General features: G+C 43.1%; 1 protein-coding gene across 1 annotated transcript in view; it reads right to left on the bottom strand.

Annotated features, from left to right (window-relative positions):
* Nucleotides 1-18,853, bottom strand: part of OGT (O-linked N-acetylglucosamine (GlcNAc) transferase) — a 61,999-nt gene that overhangs the window by 40,330 nt on the left and 2,816 nt on the right. The window contains 10 exon segments of the mRNA XM_075580852.1: nucleotides 2,704-2,805; nucleotides 3,284-3,437; nucleotides 3,549-3,649; nucleotides 3,746-3,886; nucleotides 4,413-4,608; nucleotides 5,013-5,092; nucleotides 5,345-5,461; nucleotides 8,088-8,156; nucleotides 8,377-8,620; nucleotides 13,048-13,198. Coding sequence (XP_075436967.1) covers nucleotides 2,704-2,805; nucleotides 3,284-3,437; nucleotides 3,549-3,649; nucleotides 3,746-3,886; nucleotides 4,413-4,608; nucleotides 5,013-5,092; nucleotides 5,345-5,461; nucleotides 8,088-8,156; nucleotides 8,377-8,620; nucleotides 13,048-13,198 — 1,355 coding nt within the window.

Raw genomic sequence — 18,853 nt, 5'->3', positions numbered from 1 at the left:
GCCGGAACGCCTTCACTACCAGCTTGCCTTTGGTCCCTGAGCAGGGAAGACATGCAGAATAGTAAACCTAAATTAGGCCCAATGAGACACACATGGGAGATCTGGACGAGATGCAAATACAAATTTAAGCTCACTTCGCCCCAATCCCAACTCATACCAATTCACAAAAATCCAAAATTCCCTCCTGGTTGTGAGCCCAGACAATTGGATCAATTCAAAGAAAAAAATATTAGAACGATCGCTGACCTCTTGAGCATTGGAGAATTCCTGAGCTATCAAAATCTACAAACCAAATATGAAATAGCAAGGTTGGACGTATTTAAGTATCTACAAATTCGGCACTTTGTTCGAACCTTATCCCCAACGTTGAAATTTCCCCCTCTCACAGTTTTTGAGCGGCTCTGTTGAGAAACAGGCCACCAGAAAGGTCTTATAACACAAATTTACGCAGTATTAGAAAGGGCTATAGAAGCCCCCACCCATGACTATATGCTGCATTGGGCAGCGGAATTGGGCATAGTTATAGACCGAGAGGACTGGGAAAGAATTTGGGAGAATGCCTCAGGAACTTCCATATGTACCACAATCAAAGAAAATATATATAAAATACTGTTCCGCTGGTATCTTACCCCAGTTAGAATAAACCAAATCTACCCCCAGGCGTCCGATCTATGCTGGAGAGGTTGCGGTCAAAAGGGGGACATGGCACACATTTGGTGGACATGTCCGGAAATTCAAAAATACTGGGGAACCACTCAAAAATTAATAGAAGAGGTCACCGGCCTCAAAATCCCTGTTGACCCGCTGACCTACCTGTTGGCCAGGCCCCTAGAAAATGTGGACCGACCAACAGGTAAATTAATCTCCTTCATCCTAACAGCGGCTAGATGTGCAGTGGCAGCCGCCTGGAAGAAAGTGTCTCCCCCCTCAAAACAAACGATAAAAAATAGGATACAAGAGGTAATGAACATGGAGAAACTATCGGCTTTTTTGAAAAGATCCACGGATTCCTTTAATAAAACATGGGACCCGTGGCTAACCCATATGGCACCCCCACGTCCCTAACCCAAAGATGAAAAGTAAAAAGAACAAGTCTAGAAACTCCAGTAGAAATTCTCTGAGGACGTGATAAGTAACAGGTATCCCCCCCCCTCCCCCCTCCCCCCTCCCCCCTCCCCCCTCCCCACCTTCCCTTCCCCACCTTTTCATACTCTTACTCTCTGTTTCCATACTCGCGCCCCCCTTACAACCCCAGGAGGGCCAGGAGGGCGATGAGCTTTCCTCTTTCTCTCTGGTTTCTTTAACCAAAAAATGGAGAAAACTTGTATTAGGCTGTATTAACATATATGACATGTACATTGTGAAATAAGTATTTGCCTAATAAAAAATTTTGGAAAAAAAAAAAAAAGTAAAGTGTTCGACCAGAGTATTCTGCCTGTGTATGGATTTGTAAACCTTGACTCTAAATGCAAAGATAATTCAGAAGCATCAGACAACTCAAAGGGGTATGGAGAAATGTATAAAGGGTATTATGCGAAGAGACAAGAAAATGAATGGGTTCAGAAATAAAACTCTGACATCACAAGAGTGAAGAAATTAAAATAGAAGTGGGCTGGTTATTATCAAAGAAGAAATTACCATTGTTGAATGAAGATGGTGCTCGACTGTACTCCAAGGAAGGGGTTCTCAAAGTGGGGGGGGGGGTGGAAGAATTTCCAGGGGGGCGCAGCAGCTACAGTGGTCCCACGCTCTCCTCCAAGGCACTTAATTTAAGTGCTGGGGGGGACCACGTGAGGCCTCTGCAGCTTCTCCTGGTCTTCGACGACGCGTCACCACAGTAACTGGCATCAAATGACGCTATCGTGTGACGTGACGCCACGTTGTCATGGCAACATGACACCACATGACCCCGCAACGTAATTTGACGCCGGAGCCGAGCAAGAGAGGGGGTGCGAGCTGGGAGGTGAGCAGGCAGGGGGTGCAGGGTCAAACGTTGCGAACCAAGGAATCACAAAAACGTTGCGCACCTGCTCCAAGGGGTCTCAAAAGACTAAGACGACAACCAAAAGATGGGAGAATTAAATTAGTAAACCTGTTGGGCAAAGTGGAGAAGAGAGGCTTGCAACAGCAGTAACTGGAAGATCTCTGGGTGTATAAAGGAGACCTTCATCCAGCAAATCGACAAGGGATGAAAATGATATATAGATATATTACTGTGAGTCTGGGTTCTGACCATGCCAACATTATATATGTCTCATTGTAAATTGTTGGTAAGTCTGTGGCCCTTCCACTTAAGTTAAACTCACCCACCCCACCCCTATTTATCCAGCAGGTCCAAACACAATCATGTAAAAGCAGTAATGAATGAGAGATTTGTTCCTGCTGCAATAAGAATGGGATAATTCCGACAACCAATGCAGAGCTCAAGTATATAGACATTGCATTAATGAGTGATAGATGCCTGTATATTAGAAAAATGGTTGGTAGTTGTGTAACTGCCATCGTACACAATGTAAGTTCATAAAACGCTCGCTGCTCACAGCTGTTCCGCCTACACTGCCAGTATTAAACATATAAAGGTAAACCAACTGTGATTTTAACAATGATGCACACAACTATATTTCTGCACTGAGATTAACTCCGAATGCCCACGCCAGCTGTCAAGGTACTTTCAGGCTTTAAAAGCTCCTTCCCGTGTATTACCTGAAGGCAGTGAGCCAGGTTGCAGTAAGCGTCTGGGAAATCCGGCTTTAGTTTCAGAGCTGTCCTGTAGGAAGCGATGGCCTCTGGGATATTTCCAGAATCCTCAAAAATATAAGTGGATATTAAAACACACAATAATAAATACAAGCACGAATAACAGAAATATAAAAAGTGGCATTTCAATTCTTTAATCGGCACGTGCCGATTGCTTTACGCAACTGTAAATATAAATACGTTTCAAATACTGATAAACGAACATTTGGTCTCCATTGGCGTTCGGCCGCAGAGTTCCATCGCTGAACGTTAAGCCACTTCGCCAAGGCCAGTTCATTTAGCGTTTTGGGCAAAGGGACTTTGGGGATTTGGGGCAATGGGGCTAAGGTTTTCAGGGTAGGGTGTAGCGTTAATATTAGGGTATTGGTTAAGGTTAGGGACTCACATTGGTTGCGAAGCAGCCGGCAGCAAGAGGTCACGGCAGCGATGTGAGTAGTGGCTAAACGCCAGTGGAGATTTGGTGGCGGCAAAACAGCCGCAACCAAATGTCTTAGACCGCATTATGCAGTAAATATATGAAAATTACTTTGTGAATGGAGGCAAGGTTACTGTGGGCATCCGCAAACGCTGGATTTATCTGAATAGCTCTGGTGTAGCACTGCAATGCACCTTGGACATCCTGCATCTCCTTTAATGTGTTGCCCATGTTAGAATAAGCATCAGCAAAAGTGGGACTGATTCTGTAAAGCAAAATAGGTCTTAAAACTAGAGAGAACAGACATGTAACTAGCAACATCTACACGCATAACCACACACATACTATTTGTTATTACTATGGCAGTAAATGATACCTAATAGCTTCCTTATAGTGCATCAGAGCCTCCTGAAGCTTTCCCTGCTGTTGCAAGACACTAGCTAGATTAGAATGGGCAGCTGCAAACTCTGGGAACACCTTCAACAAAAGCAAGAGGAGACAATTATTAAAGACAAATTACACCTAAACATAAATCACTTTAGCAATCTGCTGAAACACGTCCACCTAGGTTACCTTAAGAGCTTCCCGGTATAGGCGCACGGCCTCCTCTATGTTTCCTTGCTCCCGCTTGATGTTTGCGAGATTATTGAGAGAATCCGCATGGGTAGGACAGAGTCGAAGAGCTGTATTATAACATTCTTCTGCATCCACCACCTTAAGGACAAATTAGGCAATACTAAAATATATTTTAAACCTGAAAACAGATGAATTATTCTTAACGATAATTTTCTTTCCTCGAGCCCTCCATTGCAGACAAAAACTAATGTGCTAAGCCCTCTCCACTGCTGAGCTGGGCAGGTAACCAAATTTAGTTCCACCCCTGCATAAGGTCCCTCCTCCTCTGCTTTGGCATCTTATGGTTTTCCCCAAGCAGAAATGATATATCAGACTTCCCACACCAACGGAAAACACACAATACAGTGGGAAGTAAAACTGCCATGGGGGGGGGGGGGGGATTGAGGAAAGAAAATTATTGGTAAGAATAGTTCTTCCGTTTTCCTCTGTGCCCACCATGGCAGTCATACATGAATGGGAAGTAACCACAGCAATTCCCCGGGAGGAGTAAAACAAAGGGAAAACGTGTGTGTGATAAAGATATATCTAGAGATCTCTCTCCGGAGGAAGTGAGAGAGAGAGGAGAGAGAGAGAGAGAAAACCAAGTATTGTAGTTTATGCTTACGCTGCCCTTTTCCTTGAGAGCATTGGCAAGATTACAGTAGGCATCAGGGAAGTGTGGCTGCAGCTCTATGGCCCGTCGGTAGGTATCAATTGCAAGATCAATAAGCCCTTGCTCATAATACACGCAGGCCAGATTCCCATGCACCACAGCATGGTTTGGACTCAGACTAAGGGCACGCAGGTATGCTGCTACAGCTCTGCAAAGGAAGAGCACAGTGCTACAGGTGAGACACAAGTTACTTGCCTTTCATCTCCTATTTTTATTTACATTTCACTATAAATCTAGAGAAACAAGAAGCCACATGGCTGCCATTTTTATGCTTCCACCACAGAATTTGGTCTGTGAAAAGGAAGTTGTTTTGCTTAAGGCAATAAGTGTCTTTATATCCTGCTACACATTACATTTATTTTATCTTGCCTGCAATAATACTTCTGCTATTCAAGTTCCTGAATAACCTGCATTACTGATCTACATTTCCCCCATCACAAAGTGAAATATGATGATGGAAGAGACACAGCAATCCTACGGAAGGCGGATCACATTCTATTCCAACATACCAACTAGAGTAGGACATGCAGACTACAAAAAGCATCTTCTTACCTGTCAAATATACGAGCCTCTTTAAGGACATTTCCCAAATTAATGTAAGCATCAAGAAAATTGGGATCAAGAGTGACAGCCTAAAAAGAACACAATTCAATAAGTGTTTTTAATCCTTTTCTCTGCAAGGGTAAGTAACATACACAGGCTCTGTAAAATACTAAGACAAAAACACCCAATGCTACATGTGTGTTCTGTAAAATACTATCCAGAGTTAAGCTAGTTATGAGTTACAGTACACGGTGAAATCTCAAAATGATCTGTAGACCACACAGGGTCCCAAATATACTGGAGCGCGACAGCCATTGCATAACAATTCTCAATAACTTTACCTTCTCAAAGTGATGAATTGCAAGCCAAATTTCCCCTTGAGCATTAAACACACAGCCGAGGTTACTCCAAGCAACGGCAAAATTTGGTTGTGTCTCAATTGCTTTCAGATAACAAGCCTTGAAAGGATTAAAACAAAAAGGAAGGATGGGGAACAGAGTGGAGTTTCCAAAGGAAAAGGAGAAAAAAAAAAAAAAAAACGTCAGAATTCCTCCTCTAAACAGCAAAAAGTGAACCTGCAGCATAGGCTCGCAAGCGCTTCAATTACTGCGCAAGTCGGCGAATCCTATACTGGCGCAAACCCAAACCTAGATGCAAGCCACCATTATTTAGTTAAGCTGATTTAATGTACATTATAGGCATCAAACTGTTAAACGTGCCACTATTAATTGAAGTGAAAGAATATGATGGTTAGCGTCTCCGCAGAGTTCATGTCATACAGCGGTTAGACTGCACACAAGGATTCTGGGTAATGACACGCAAATCCAGAGTGTTATTTTTTCGTTTAATGTACATTAGGTGAAGAAACCGGATTACAGAGCTAAAAACATTTGCATATTCAAGTCTGATTCCGGTGCCAGCATGTAAACCGGAAATGAAGGGATTGCACGTAGGTTAGGGTCCCTGTAATGCAAGCGCAAAAATCGCACGCTAAATAGCAACACTATGCTATTGCTGCGCTTTTGCAGTGGCACTGGCAGACGTCAACAGCCAGCCTGATTCGTTGACCCAGCACAGAAAAACTATTATGGATACGAAACTTACATGAACTCCCAAATTGTACAAGATTTAGCCCAGAAGTCTTAAGGCTACAGGTTAACCATCAAATTGACTGTTCACAATGGTTTCTCCCCACGCAAAGCGCAATTCGCAGCGCAGCCTTTGCGTTACTGCAGGCTCACAGCGCATGATGAAGGGCAGAACGTGTCAATCCAAACAAAGAAGAAAAAAAGGAAAAAAAAATAATGAACATCTGGAAGAGTTAGCAGCTTACAACTAAACTAGCTCCAATATTTTCTTTAAAAATACATTTACTCAGTTTCCTTTAAAGAATTGTGGCTAATGGTATATACTTTTTTTATTTTACTTGCTTGTAAATAAACATTTTTAAGCTGTTTCTGAAGCCACAAGACAGAAGGATTCAGGCATGGAGCAAATGGTTTTGTTGTGGCAGTTACAAACCCGTTACCATATTTCTCATGTGACTTTTCGGTGCGTTCCTTGCTGGAAGAGGAGGAGGTGCATGTCTGCATAGATCCAGGCCTCGAGCTCCCTTCAGCGAGGCACCTTACGCATGGAATACCAGGTTTCACCCACCTGAAACCTTCTAAATACAATATCAGTGGTAAAAAACCAAAAACAAGAGAGAAAATAGAACAATATAATTAGTAAAAGATCTCAACAAAGCAAGTGAAATGTTTCTGGATATGCTCTATGATTTAGACAAGAACATGTCAAGCTTGCTTTCATTACATGTTTATCATGCAGGACGTTTGCGGTGGTGGCAGTGCATGGCTGGAAGAAAGGCTCTTCATTTTTTTGAATACTATTAAATTGAGCTTTCGATTTGAAGGAAACGGCTGGCTTGATATTGTAAATGCACTGATTACAAAGAAATTAGTCACGTTTTATTTAAATGTTCTTGTTTCTTTAACTCCTCGCCAAAGAAAAGACTTTCAAACTAGGTGCCTCCAAGATCTCTGAAATAAAGAAATCAGCATCCTAAGCAGGCGCAGTCTGCTCCTATGCCAGTGACGCTAAAGCAGCAGTGAAGTGCAATAGATGTTAGCTGTCCACATGGAGAGCTGAGAACCAACTGCCGCTAAAAGACAAAATAAAATTCCCAAATAGGCTACCACCATTAATTTAATGTTACCCTCCAGATGTGATGGAAATGGGGAGCCCTCCCTGGTGCTAGGAATATAAGCTTGACCATCCCACAAGGTTCTCATGTCTAATGGACAGCTACTCTGTCTTCACACTCCATGCGATTGCATGCGCGTGGGGTTTGGAGTGACAGAGGGCTTTTACAGACGTCCTCCAGCTTCTCCCAACTCCTCTCCCTAGCAGCGCAGCACACAAGGTGGCTTGTAACAAGACAATTTCATTTCTCAATCACTGTTTACATACAGGTGCAAAGCTGCCACATGTAAAGAAATAATGGATTTAAATTTGCATTGTTTGATAACTGCTAGAAGCCACCTTTAGGGTTCATTACTTTCTTGCGATCAGTCCATTTTCTGAATACAAACCAGCCTGTCCTTTTCAAGGTTATTTTGGGAGTACTTTTTGGAATGAAATCATATAGGGTCAGATTTTGGCGTTCTTCACGCATTAGCCTTTCTTCCACAGAGAAGGAACATGGTTAAAAAAAAAAAAAAAGGAATGGACACTTTGGTTTGAGCTTGTAGTGCCCATTAAATTTAAGGTCCAAGATCACCTGGCAGGCTGAGACCAATCCAGGGTGATCTGTCAATTTAAAGTGAAAAACAAGGTTAAGAAGTACCTTTAAAAATAGGAAACCCCAAAAAGACAAAAGAGCTGGACAGCTCCTCACTGTTCAGAGACACTATATTCCTCAGATCATGCTTCTCATCTTGCAGCATTAATCCATTAACACAATGCTGGAAATACGGGGGCGGGGGGTTTTTTTGTTTTTTTTATAAAACTATACTGAGGCAGAGCTGAAGATTTAGTGCATAAAGTTTGACACACACATTTAACTTCAGTGTTCAAGAGACCTACCTTAGCTTCTTCTAAGCGACCTAGGGCTTTAAGCAGGTTACCCAGGTCACTACGCACACAGTACAAATCCTGTTTAAACATAAAACATATATACACATTAAAGTCCCAATGTTCAAAAAAATTTCAGGTTAAAAAATGAAATGATCCTCAAGGCATCATCATAACCTTATAACATGTATTAATTAAAAACAAAACAAACATTTATTTATAAATGTGGCATTGAGTCTTTACCGAAGTAAAGCGTAAAAGGCTGAGCTTCTAGTAACAGTGAGCACAGAACCAGACTCACAGGGTTGTACTGAAGGGCAGAGACATAGGCCTGTACTGCTCCTTCCATATCACCAGCTGCCACCAATGCGGCCGCCAGATTGATGTATCCATCTATGAAGTCTGGTTTTAGTCGAAGCGCATGACGATAATGTTCGATAGCCTCCTGAAGTTGGCCACGCTCTTTATAAACATTCCCCAAGTTTGAATAAGCTTCTGCAAGTAACGGGTTCTGCTTAATAGCCAATGTGCTAAAATGGGCAGACCTGAGGAAAATAAACAGATATAGTTCATACTGTAAGTAAGCATGTGAAAATAGCACGCTTTCCTCTCATACTAGATAATGTGTCCCCTATGGCGAACAAAGCACCTAACAATGGCTTAGATTTGCAAACTCATTTAAAGAAATGTTTTTAAAGCATTGTTTGATTTTCATTAAAAAAAAGGCACCAATCTACCAAAATGTATGCCCTTAAACATGTCACTGCAGCGAGTTTATTTTGTTTCCCTGGGAGGGACTGCACCTTTCAGAGGTTTTACCCTGCAAAATTACAATTCCCCTTCTTTAGATAGGCTCAACTCTGGCCATTGAGGTTGATCATTTAGTTTATTGTGGATATGAATCCTAGCCCATATTAAAAGAAACCTTGTTTCAAATCCCAACTAATTTAAAATGTTGTATTTATTGACAAGCAGGTTTTTGTGACTGCAAATTTCTTGAATAATTTGCAAAACAGTGTTAATAAAAGACTTGAAAGCAGTAAACGTGGGAACATCTTCTACAGTACAGAACAAGAAATTTGTTCCCACCACTACAAAAATGATTGAAATGAATAATGTCAAGATAAAAGCTTTTACTGATATAGAAGAATGATACAAGGTAAACAGCAGCATATATCCATGATACGCAAATGACTGCCGAGGACGAAATAGCAGATCAAAATCACATACTGTAGTGTTATAAAGTACATAAAACAAAAAAATCCTAAGTGAGGGGAGGGAAACACAGTGGGATAGACAAGGTTCTCTCTCTCCTTGTCTATCCCACTGTGTTTCCCTCCCCTCACTTACAAAGTACTGTACATAAAACGAAAAAAGCGGTGTGTGCTGAGCACGCGCATAGTAAGTTAAACTTCTTTGACTTTTGTCACAGAAATTTGTATTGGTGATGTTTTCATTAAAAATCAAAATACAATTTCATTGACAAAACGCAAATACATTTGACTTATAACGCGCGTGCTCGGCACACATCCCCTGTATTAGCTATTTGCACTAAGTGTGAATTCCTTGTGTGTATGTGTGTCAGTCAGTGTGTGTGTGTGTGTGTATGCGTGTCAGTCAGTGTGTGTGTATGCGTGTCAGTCAGTGTGTGTGTATGCGTGTCAGTCAGTGTGTGTGTATGCGTGTCAGTCAGTGTGTGTGTGTATGCGTGTCAGTCAGTGTGTGTGTGTATGCGTGTCAGTCAGTGTGTGTGTATGCGTGTCAGTCAGTGTGTGTATGCGTGTCAGTCAGTGTGTGTATGCGTGTCAGTCAGTGTGTGTATGCGTGTCAGTCAGTGTGTGTATGCGTGTCAGTCAGTGTGTGTATGCGTGTCAGTCAGTGTGTGTATGCGTGTCAGTCAGTGTGTGTATGCGTGTCAGTCAGTGTGTGTATGCGTGTCAGTCAGTGTGTGTATGCGTGTCAGTCAGTGTGTGTGTGTATGCGTGTCAGTCAGTGTGTGTGTGTATGCGTGTCAGTCAGTGTGTATGTGTATGCGTGTCAGTCAGTGTGTGTGTGTGTATGCGTGTCAGTCAGTGTGTGTGTGTGTATGCGTGTCAGTCAGTGTGTGTGTGTGTATGCGTGTCAGTCAGTGTGTGTGTGTGTATGCGTGTCAGTCAGTGTGTGTGTGTGTATGCGTGTCAGTGTGTGTGTGTGTGTATGCGTGTCAGTCAGTGTGTGTGTGTAAGCGTGTCAGTGTGTGTATGCGTGTCAGTCAGTGTGTGTGTGTAAGCGTGTCAGTCAGTGTGTGTGTGTATGCGTGTCAGTCAGTGTGTGTATGCGTGTCAGTCAGTGTGTGTATGCGTGTCAGTCAGTGTGTGTATGCGTGTCAGTCAGTGTGTGTATGCGTGTCAGTCAGTGTGTGTATGCGTGTCAGTCAGTGTGTGTATGCGTGTCAGTCAGAGTGTGTATGCGTGTCAGAGTGTGTATGCGTGTCAGTCAGTGTGTGTGTGTATGCGTGTCAGTCAGAGTGTGTAAGCGTGTCAGTCAGAGTGTGTGTGTAAGCGTGTCAGTCAGAGTGTGTGTGTAAGCGTGTCAGTCAGAGTGTGTGTGTAAGCGTGTCAGTCAGAGTGTGTGTGTGTATGCGTGTCAGTCAGTGTGTGTGTATGCGTGTCAGTCAGTGTGTGTGTATGCGTGTCAGTCAGTGTGTGTGTATGCGTGTCAGTCAGTGTGTGTGTGTATGCGTGTCAGTCAGTGTGTGTGTGTATGCGTGTCAGTCAGTGTGTGTGTATGCGTGTCAGTCAGTGTGTGTATGCGTGTCAGTCAGTGTGTGTAAGCGTGTCAGTCAGAGTGTGTGTGTAAGCGTGTCAGTCAGAGTGTGTGTGTAAGCGTGTCAGTCAGAGTGTGTGTGTAAGCGTGTCAGTCAGAGTGTGTGTGTGTATGCGTGTCAGTCAGTGTGTGTGTCTGCGTGTCATTCAGTGTGTGTGTGTCTGCGTGTCAGTCAGTGTGTGTCTGCGTGTCAGTCAGTGTGTGTATGCGTGTCAGTCAGTGTGTGTATGCGTGTCAGTCAGTGTGTGTATGCGTGTCAGTCAGTGTGTGTATGCGTGTCAGTCAGTGTGTGTATGCGTGTCAGTCAGTGTGTGTATGCGTGTCAGTCAGTGTGTGTATGCGTGTCAGTCAGTGTGTGTATGCGTGTCAGTCAGTGTGTGTATGCGTGTCAGTCAGTGTGTGTATGCGTGTCAGTCAGTGTGTGTATGCGTGTCAGTCAGTGTGTGTATGCGTGTCAGTCAGTGTGTGTATGCGTGTCAGTCAGTTTACAATGGACGGGTAACCTCGCCCGTGGTCATGTCCCCCCCCCGGGGGGGTGCGGGGGGGGGTTGAGGGGTGCGCAGAATTTTGGAGGGGGGGGAAGGTGGTGCGCAATGTTACACCCCGCCCCTGGCTGCAGCAGGACACACACACACACACTGACACACATACACACACACACACACTGACTGACACACACTGACTGACACACACATTCACACACACACACGCATACACAGGGGGCCCACGAACGCCCGCGTCAGTGGAGGGCGGAATGGCGCCACTGTCAATGGGCGTTAGGAGCGTGTGGGGGGAACGGCGCCGCTGCCAGCCGCTTCTACGCATGCGCGGCGTCCGGCAGCGTCGCCATGACTACTGCGCATGCGCGGCGCGGGCAGCGCAGAGCTTGGCGGTAGCTTAACAGCTCCCCTTGCTGCCTGTAAGCGAGTGAGCCCAGCAGCGCAGGCGCAGGGGGGCTCTGTCTGAGTCTCCCCTACAGCCCGGCAGAGCGCGCGGCTAGGACAGAGAGCGGGCCTGGTCCCAGGAGCCGGTCAGCGGGCTGCCCCGGATGCCGCCCGTGTGCATCTCCACCTGGGGGAAATTGTGGCCGTCAGGAGAGGTGCTTGCGGCTATCGCCGCCGCATATGTCGCGGCCGTGTGGGAGGAGCAGCGCCGCCGGCTATCGCCGCCGCATATGTCGCGGCTGGGGCAGAGAGCCCGGGGAGCCGCTGTACACTAGCAATGCACGTGGGGGGGAATTGCAACCGCTTGGAGCGGCGCCGGCGGCGGTAGCTGCTTATGTCTGCGGCCGTGTGGGAGGAGCGGCGCCGCCGGCTATCGCCGCCGCATCTGATTTTTTGAGCGGTTGGGATCATGTCAGTGTTGGGATCGGGCTGAGCCAGAACACAGCCCGGCCTGTACTGCCAGCACTGACGTCACATCCGTTTCATGTCTGTCTCCACAACCCATTTTTACCCCAGTACCAATGAGGTGCCACTAAGGAAGTTTCACTCCAAAAAATCGCAGCACTAGAGTACAGTCTGTGATTTTGATCTGCTATTTCGTCCTCGGCAGTCATTTGCGTATCAGGGATACAGCTCAACCCCCATATAACGCTGTGCTTGGGGTCAAAAGAATTACATCGCGCTATAAGCGGATCGCGTTAGAAATAATGTACAATTGTACGCATTGTACAATAAAGTATTTAAGATACCAATAATTGTGTTGTAAAGTATTCATAAATATGAAAATTGGGGGCCACGCTTGCATCGCGTTATAAGCGGATTCGCGTTGTAACGGATGGCGTTAGTACGGGGTTGAGCTGTATATGCTGCCTTTTACCTTGTATCATTCTTCTATATCAGTAAAAACTCTAATCTTAACATTATTCATTTCAATCATTTTTGTAGTGCTGGGAACAAATTTCTTGTTCTATTGTGTAACATTGGAGGGAATCAGGGTCCCGCTGTGTTCCCGTGCACCATTTGGATATTTACCTTTTTATGCTTCATTTTTTAGGTGCTGCTAAAAAACCTATACATCTTGTTCAGTACATTGCAAATAAAATGTAACCTGTGGAGTGTTCTAAATGTATTTAGTTTATTCATTTCTGAGTAACGAGGCAATACAATTCTGATAGCAAGAACATATAAAATAGGACAGTATTTTGTTATCCCTTTAGACTGACCTGTCCAGCCTGCGACACTGGAAGTGAATAGATGAGAGGAGTAGGAGGACACCAGTATTATCAGGCTCTTGTCTCCAGAGCTGCATGCAATGTCTTTCAGCAGCTTCAAAATCCCCTGCCTGATATTCACGGTGAGCCAACTCCGCTAGCCCTTGGAAGGAAAGCATACGTTTCGTTGGTTCTAGAGAATCATCAAAACATTCAGGGGGAAAGAAAAAAAATTAGAAAATGGGGGGGGGGGGGGGGGCAAAAAGAAACAAAACAAAGGAAACAAAAAATGTAATGGCAAAGCACACTCCCCGCAAACATAGAAAGGCGTGAAACATGGCAGCCAAAAGAGAATAAGAAGCGCTACTCGTGGCAGAAAAGAATTGTAACCGCATGAAGCATTTATTTTCTGGTTTGCCCTTAGCAGTACTTAATAAAATACATATTTCTGTATGGACTGACATCCTGGAGACCTATTTGTTCAAGGAAATCATTAATACCAACTGGGAAAAAACTTAAATGCATGTTTGCTAATGGAAGAAACCTGACAGATAAAATGGGGGAACTTGAATTAATAGCTAGTACGATATAGGCATTACTGAAACATGGTGGGATGAAACTCATGACTGTACAGTTCATTTAGAGGGTTATTCTCTTTTTCAGAAGGATCGAACAAATAAAAGAGGAGGTGGAGTATGTTTATATGTTAAGCCGGATCTAAAACCTATTTTAAGGGAGCAGGTTTATGAAGGTAATGATAAACATGTAGAGACTTTATGGATATAAATTAGCAGTGGAGGTAAAAGTACAAAGAAAATGTTTGTGGGAATATGCTATAAACCACCAAATATCTGTGAGATTGAGGAAGCTAAAATACTTTTGTAAATGGAGAAGGCATCAAAACTGGGTCATGTTTGCATAATGGGGGATTTTGATTATCCAGACATAGACTGGGGCAATGAGATTAGCATTACAACAAAAGGAAACAGGTTTTTGGGGGTGCTTAAAGACAATTATATGACCCAAAATTATTGAGGAACCAACCAGGAGAGGGGCAATACTGGATTTGGTAATATCAAACAATGTAGAAGTAATAACAAATATTCAAGTCCTGGAACATTTGGATAACAGTGATCATAACATGGTCTCATTTGAAATAAATTATCAAAAAACATATTATACGGGTTCAACAAACACTAATTTTAGAAAGGCGGATTTTATCAAACTGAAGAATAATCTACAAAGAATACACTGGGATTACTTTTTTGCAGGGGAAAATAAATGAACAATCTTTAAAACATTGTTAGAAAAGCACACTTATAAGTGTATACCCTTGGGTAATAAATACAAAAGAAATAAGTCAAAACCAATGTGGCTAAATGAACAGGTAGGGGAGGAAATGGACAAGAAGAGGAAGGCGTTTAGATTCTTTAAGTTAGAAGAGACGGACGCATCGTATCAGAATAAGGAATGTAACAAAAGTTGCAAAAGGGCAATTAAATTAGCAAAAATGTCAAATGAAAAAAATGTATTGGATTTGAAAGTAAGATCAACCCTAAACAGTTCTTCAAGTACCTTAATAATAAAAGGGTTAGTAAATATAGGACCCTTTCCAGTGCGAGAAGAGCAGGCAAATTATTGGCGATGAGGAAAAAGCAGAGGTATTAAACAAATTATTTGCCTCGGTATTTACCAAAGAAGAATCAATTGCAAAAATAGTGTCACAGGAGGAAGCTACAACCTCTATATTAACAAACAATTTGTTAACTGAGGAAGTACATAGGCGGCATGATAACATTTAAAGTAAATAAGGCACCTGGCCCCACTGGCATACATCCAAGAGCTCTTAAGGAGTTAAGCTCAGTAATAGCCAAACCATTACACTTAATATTCAAGGCCTCCATTTCCACAGGCTCGGTACCACAAGATTGGCGTAAAGCAGATGTGGTGCCTATATTTAAAAAAGGGAGCTAGATCACAACCGGGGGATTACAGACCTGTAAGCCTGACTTCAATAGTGGGGAAGCTACTTGAAGGTTTAATACAGGACAATATCCTGGAAAACAAAATTATTAGTAATAGGCAGCATTATGAAGCATAGGTCATGCAACACTAACCTTATTAGTTTCTTTGAGGAAGTAGTAATTTAGACCAGGGTAATGGTTGATGTGGTCTACTTAAATTTTGCAAAGGCTTTTGATACGGTTCCACACAAGAGGTTTGTGTACTGGTTGAAGGACAGACAACAGAGGGTTGTCATAAATGGAACTTTTTCAGGTTGGACTAAAGTCGTGAGTGGAGTACCTCAGGGATCGGTACTGGGACCCCTGCTTTATAACTTGTTTATTAATGACCTTTAGGTTGGCATTGAGAGCAAAGTCTCCATCTTTGCTGATACTAAATTGTGTAAGGTAATAGAATCAGAGCAGGATGTAATTTCTCTTCAGAAGGACTTGGAGAGACTGGAAACGTGGGCAGGTAAATGGCAGATGAGGTGTAATACAGATAAATGTACGGTTATGCATTTGGGAAACAAAAATATACAGGCAAGTTTTAGATTAATTGGGGAACGATTAGGTGAATCCTTGATGGAGAAGAATTTTGGAGAGCTTGTAGACAGCGGGCTTAACAATAGTGTCCAATATCAGGGAGTAGCTGCAAAGGCTAATTAGATCTTAGGCTACGGCCCCAATCCTCCCTCCTGCAGACCAAGCAATATCCTACATGTATGTCTATTTTTAATAAATCAGTTCTGTACTATGAGAAAATATCTGTTGCTTTTTTTTTAAAGAACTCCGAATTAAATTTTTTAAGTATTATAATGTAACCACCATTTTTTGTTTCTATAGCAACCATTTAAAAAAAATCGCACTGACTGCAGAATACTCCCCTGCAATCGTTTTGTGAACCCCCAAGTCAAATCTTTGCCGATCGATCACAGGACAATGGATTGATCGGCAATATAGGCAATTAATTACATTGTGTAGATTGTATTGATGCACATATTAAAGGGGGGGGGGGGGTGGAATGCAGCTTGAACTGCTGCTTTAATCTGGGTGCATGCCGTTCCAGGAACAGTACAAAAGGCAAAAAAGGACAGGCACTCAAATAAAAAATAAAAAAAGGGTGCATTTTAGTGGCTCAATGTTTTGGCACAAACTGGAGCCTTTTTCATTGCACTAGAGAGCTGCTATTTTATTTATAAAATGTTTTACCAGGAAGTAATACATTGAGAGTTACCTCTCGTTGTATATAGGTGTTGTATTATATACACAATAGCTGCTGTGTTATTGATAGTGAATTCTAAGGCCACACGTATAGTGCCCGCGACGGATGACATCACCATCCGCGAAAGTTGAATTTCGTTTTGCAGCAACGTCGCTAGCGACCTGGCCATTGATTGGTTCAGAGGCTGTCACATGTGGTGACAGCCTCTGAAAAATCAAATTTGACCGTCTACCAAATTTTTGGTCGGAACGTCGCTCCCATCGCTCTGTCGCGTTTACTATAAGCGCTTGTGACGGCGACAATGCATTGTTTTGGAGCGACGTCGCGTCACCAGGCACTATAAGCGCAGCCTTAGGATGCGTCCTTACTCAGTGCGACGTCGAGCGCGCCACGAACAGAAGGCCGTACCAATGAGGCAGGCCATAGAGCAAGCAATCAATCAAACAAAAAAAATGATTTTGTCGCGCGAATGCCAGCTCACGCAAGCAGTTCAGCCAATGAGGGCGAACCGTTCATGTGACGTCACAGGCACGTCTCTCCGTCGGATCTCCATATCAAACAGGCTACGGATCGCCTCTGCAGCAGGCGCGCTACGCCATGCGCTCCGTCAAGCGCGCCTGCACTAGGGCCTTGGCCTAACAAAGCAGATTATACCTTGGTGCCAGCTATATATGGGAGGAAGGAGGGTCGTTACCAAAGCTCTGCACCGAGTGGCCGATACTTGGGTAATTTCAGGGGCTTCTGGGACTTGTAGTTTATCTCTTTATCTACTATTGGAAGGTAGTACTACAAGTCCCAGAAGCCTCTGCAGAGGAGAGAAGGAAGATCCCATGACATGCAGCATGAAACAAGAATGTGACATCGGGTGCCTGCCTCTCTGAGCATACAGACAGTGACCATCACTATCTGTAAAGTTAAAAGCTTATCAAGAATATTCAGTATCAACAGCATGAAAACAAGAGTTAAAAAGGCAATCCAAGCAGCACTTTAAAAAACGTTTATTTATTTGTTTGTTTTTATATATGGAGCTTTTGATTACCTTTATTAAAAACGAATTAACTAAGCTGCCAATCGATTAGTTTTACCGTGATCAATCACTAAATGGCCGCCTTTCAGTTTCAACCAATCCTTCAGTCAGTAACTCAGCTGCTACAATGTATCCTGATATTACTACGGTAGCATTGTCTATTGTTACAGTCTACAGCTCAAACTGCTGGGAATATGGGCACCAGATTATCACAATCAGGAAAGTGTTGCAAATATCTTGCTCTGCTGGGAAGTGTGCTAAAGCCTGCAATAGAAATCAAATAATGCTCAGAATATTTAAAACGCATTAAAAATGGCATGGAGTTGGATTTAATTTTTTTTAGCAAGTATTATCTAATACTACAGATCTGATTTATTAAAGAGAGAAAAATACCATGTCACAAAGTATGTCCTGAGGCCGGGGAGAATGAGCCGCTCAAGGAGTAAAGACACTTACTGTAAACGGCGACAGAGTTTGAATCAGGGGAACCTGGTTCAATTCCCATTGTCAGCTCCTTGCGACTTTGGCCAAATCACTATCTCTCTGTGCCTCGGGCACCAAAAACAGATTGTAAGCTCATCTGGGCAGGGAGTGTCTGTAAAAATACTACGTGCTGAGTACCGCACGCTACTCTGTAATTGTGAAGCGCTTTGAGTCCCATTGGGAGAAAAGCGCTATATGCAACACAGTAATTATTATAACAAATAAAGGTTGCAAAGCCCCCCCAACAGAGATATGTAATGAGATCTGACACAGGCTTCATTAAAGGGAGTTGACATACATGGGGTCACTGCTATATAAATAAACATATGTGCGTTCAAGGCTATATACGCAGCTGTATATCTAGAGATATACATACATGGGTCACAGCTATATAAATAAAGATATATGTGTGGTCACAGCTATGTATAGCTATAGAAACACATGGTCTTTGGTATCCGACGGTCCGTTATCTGACCAAGGTTTGTGGGACGCATTCCGGCGGATAAGCGAGGGACGCCTGTAGACCGCCATAGATCAATAAAGATGTACATACATGGGTTGGACTATATTTTGATATACATACATGAGCTACACACATTGGCACAGATAAAGTACTAAATTATATATATTTTGTTTTATTGCCCATCCCTATTAATTCTACTTTGCTATGCGCTTATGAATTCAATTTAAATGTGTATACCTGTCACCAGCCAGCAGGGTCAATAACTTTATATTCAGAGGGATATTATTAATTTCTTGGGAGACAATTCATCTTGGCCTTTCCGTTGGAGTTGAGATAGCTGTGAGCACCACTTAACCCTTCAACTGTGAAGGAATAGGAGCCAGCGTTCCTATGCAATGCTCACAGGGAACAGCCATGCAGTACAAACAATGAATTGCTTCCAAATCATACAGCACAATGTAGTTATCTCCTTGCCACTAGTAACCCTTAAAGCCACTCTTTGTGGACTCCCACTAACCTCTGTATAAGGTATATTTTGTATGGGTGTCACAGGCCATGGGTAAAGTGCAAATAGGAAAAAGGAAACTCACAAGTCTCTTGAGATCCAGGTGCTGTAG

Source organism: Ascaphus truei (genome assembly GCF_040206685.1).
Source record: "Ascaphus truei isolate aAscTru1 chromosome 16 unlocalized genomic scaffold, aAscTru1.hap1 SUPER_16_unloc_1, whole genome shotgun sequence".
Lineage (NCBI taxonomy): Eukaryota > Metazoa > Chordata > Amphibia > Anura > Ascaphidae > Ascaphus > Ascaphus truei.
Note: the sequence above shows the minus strand (reverse complement) of the source record. Positions and strands in the feature narration are given on the sequence as shown.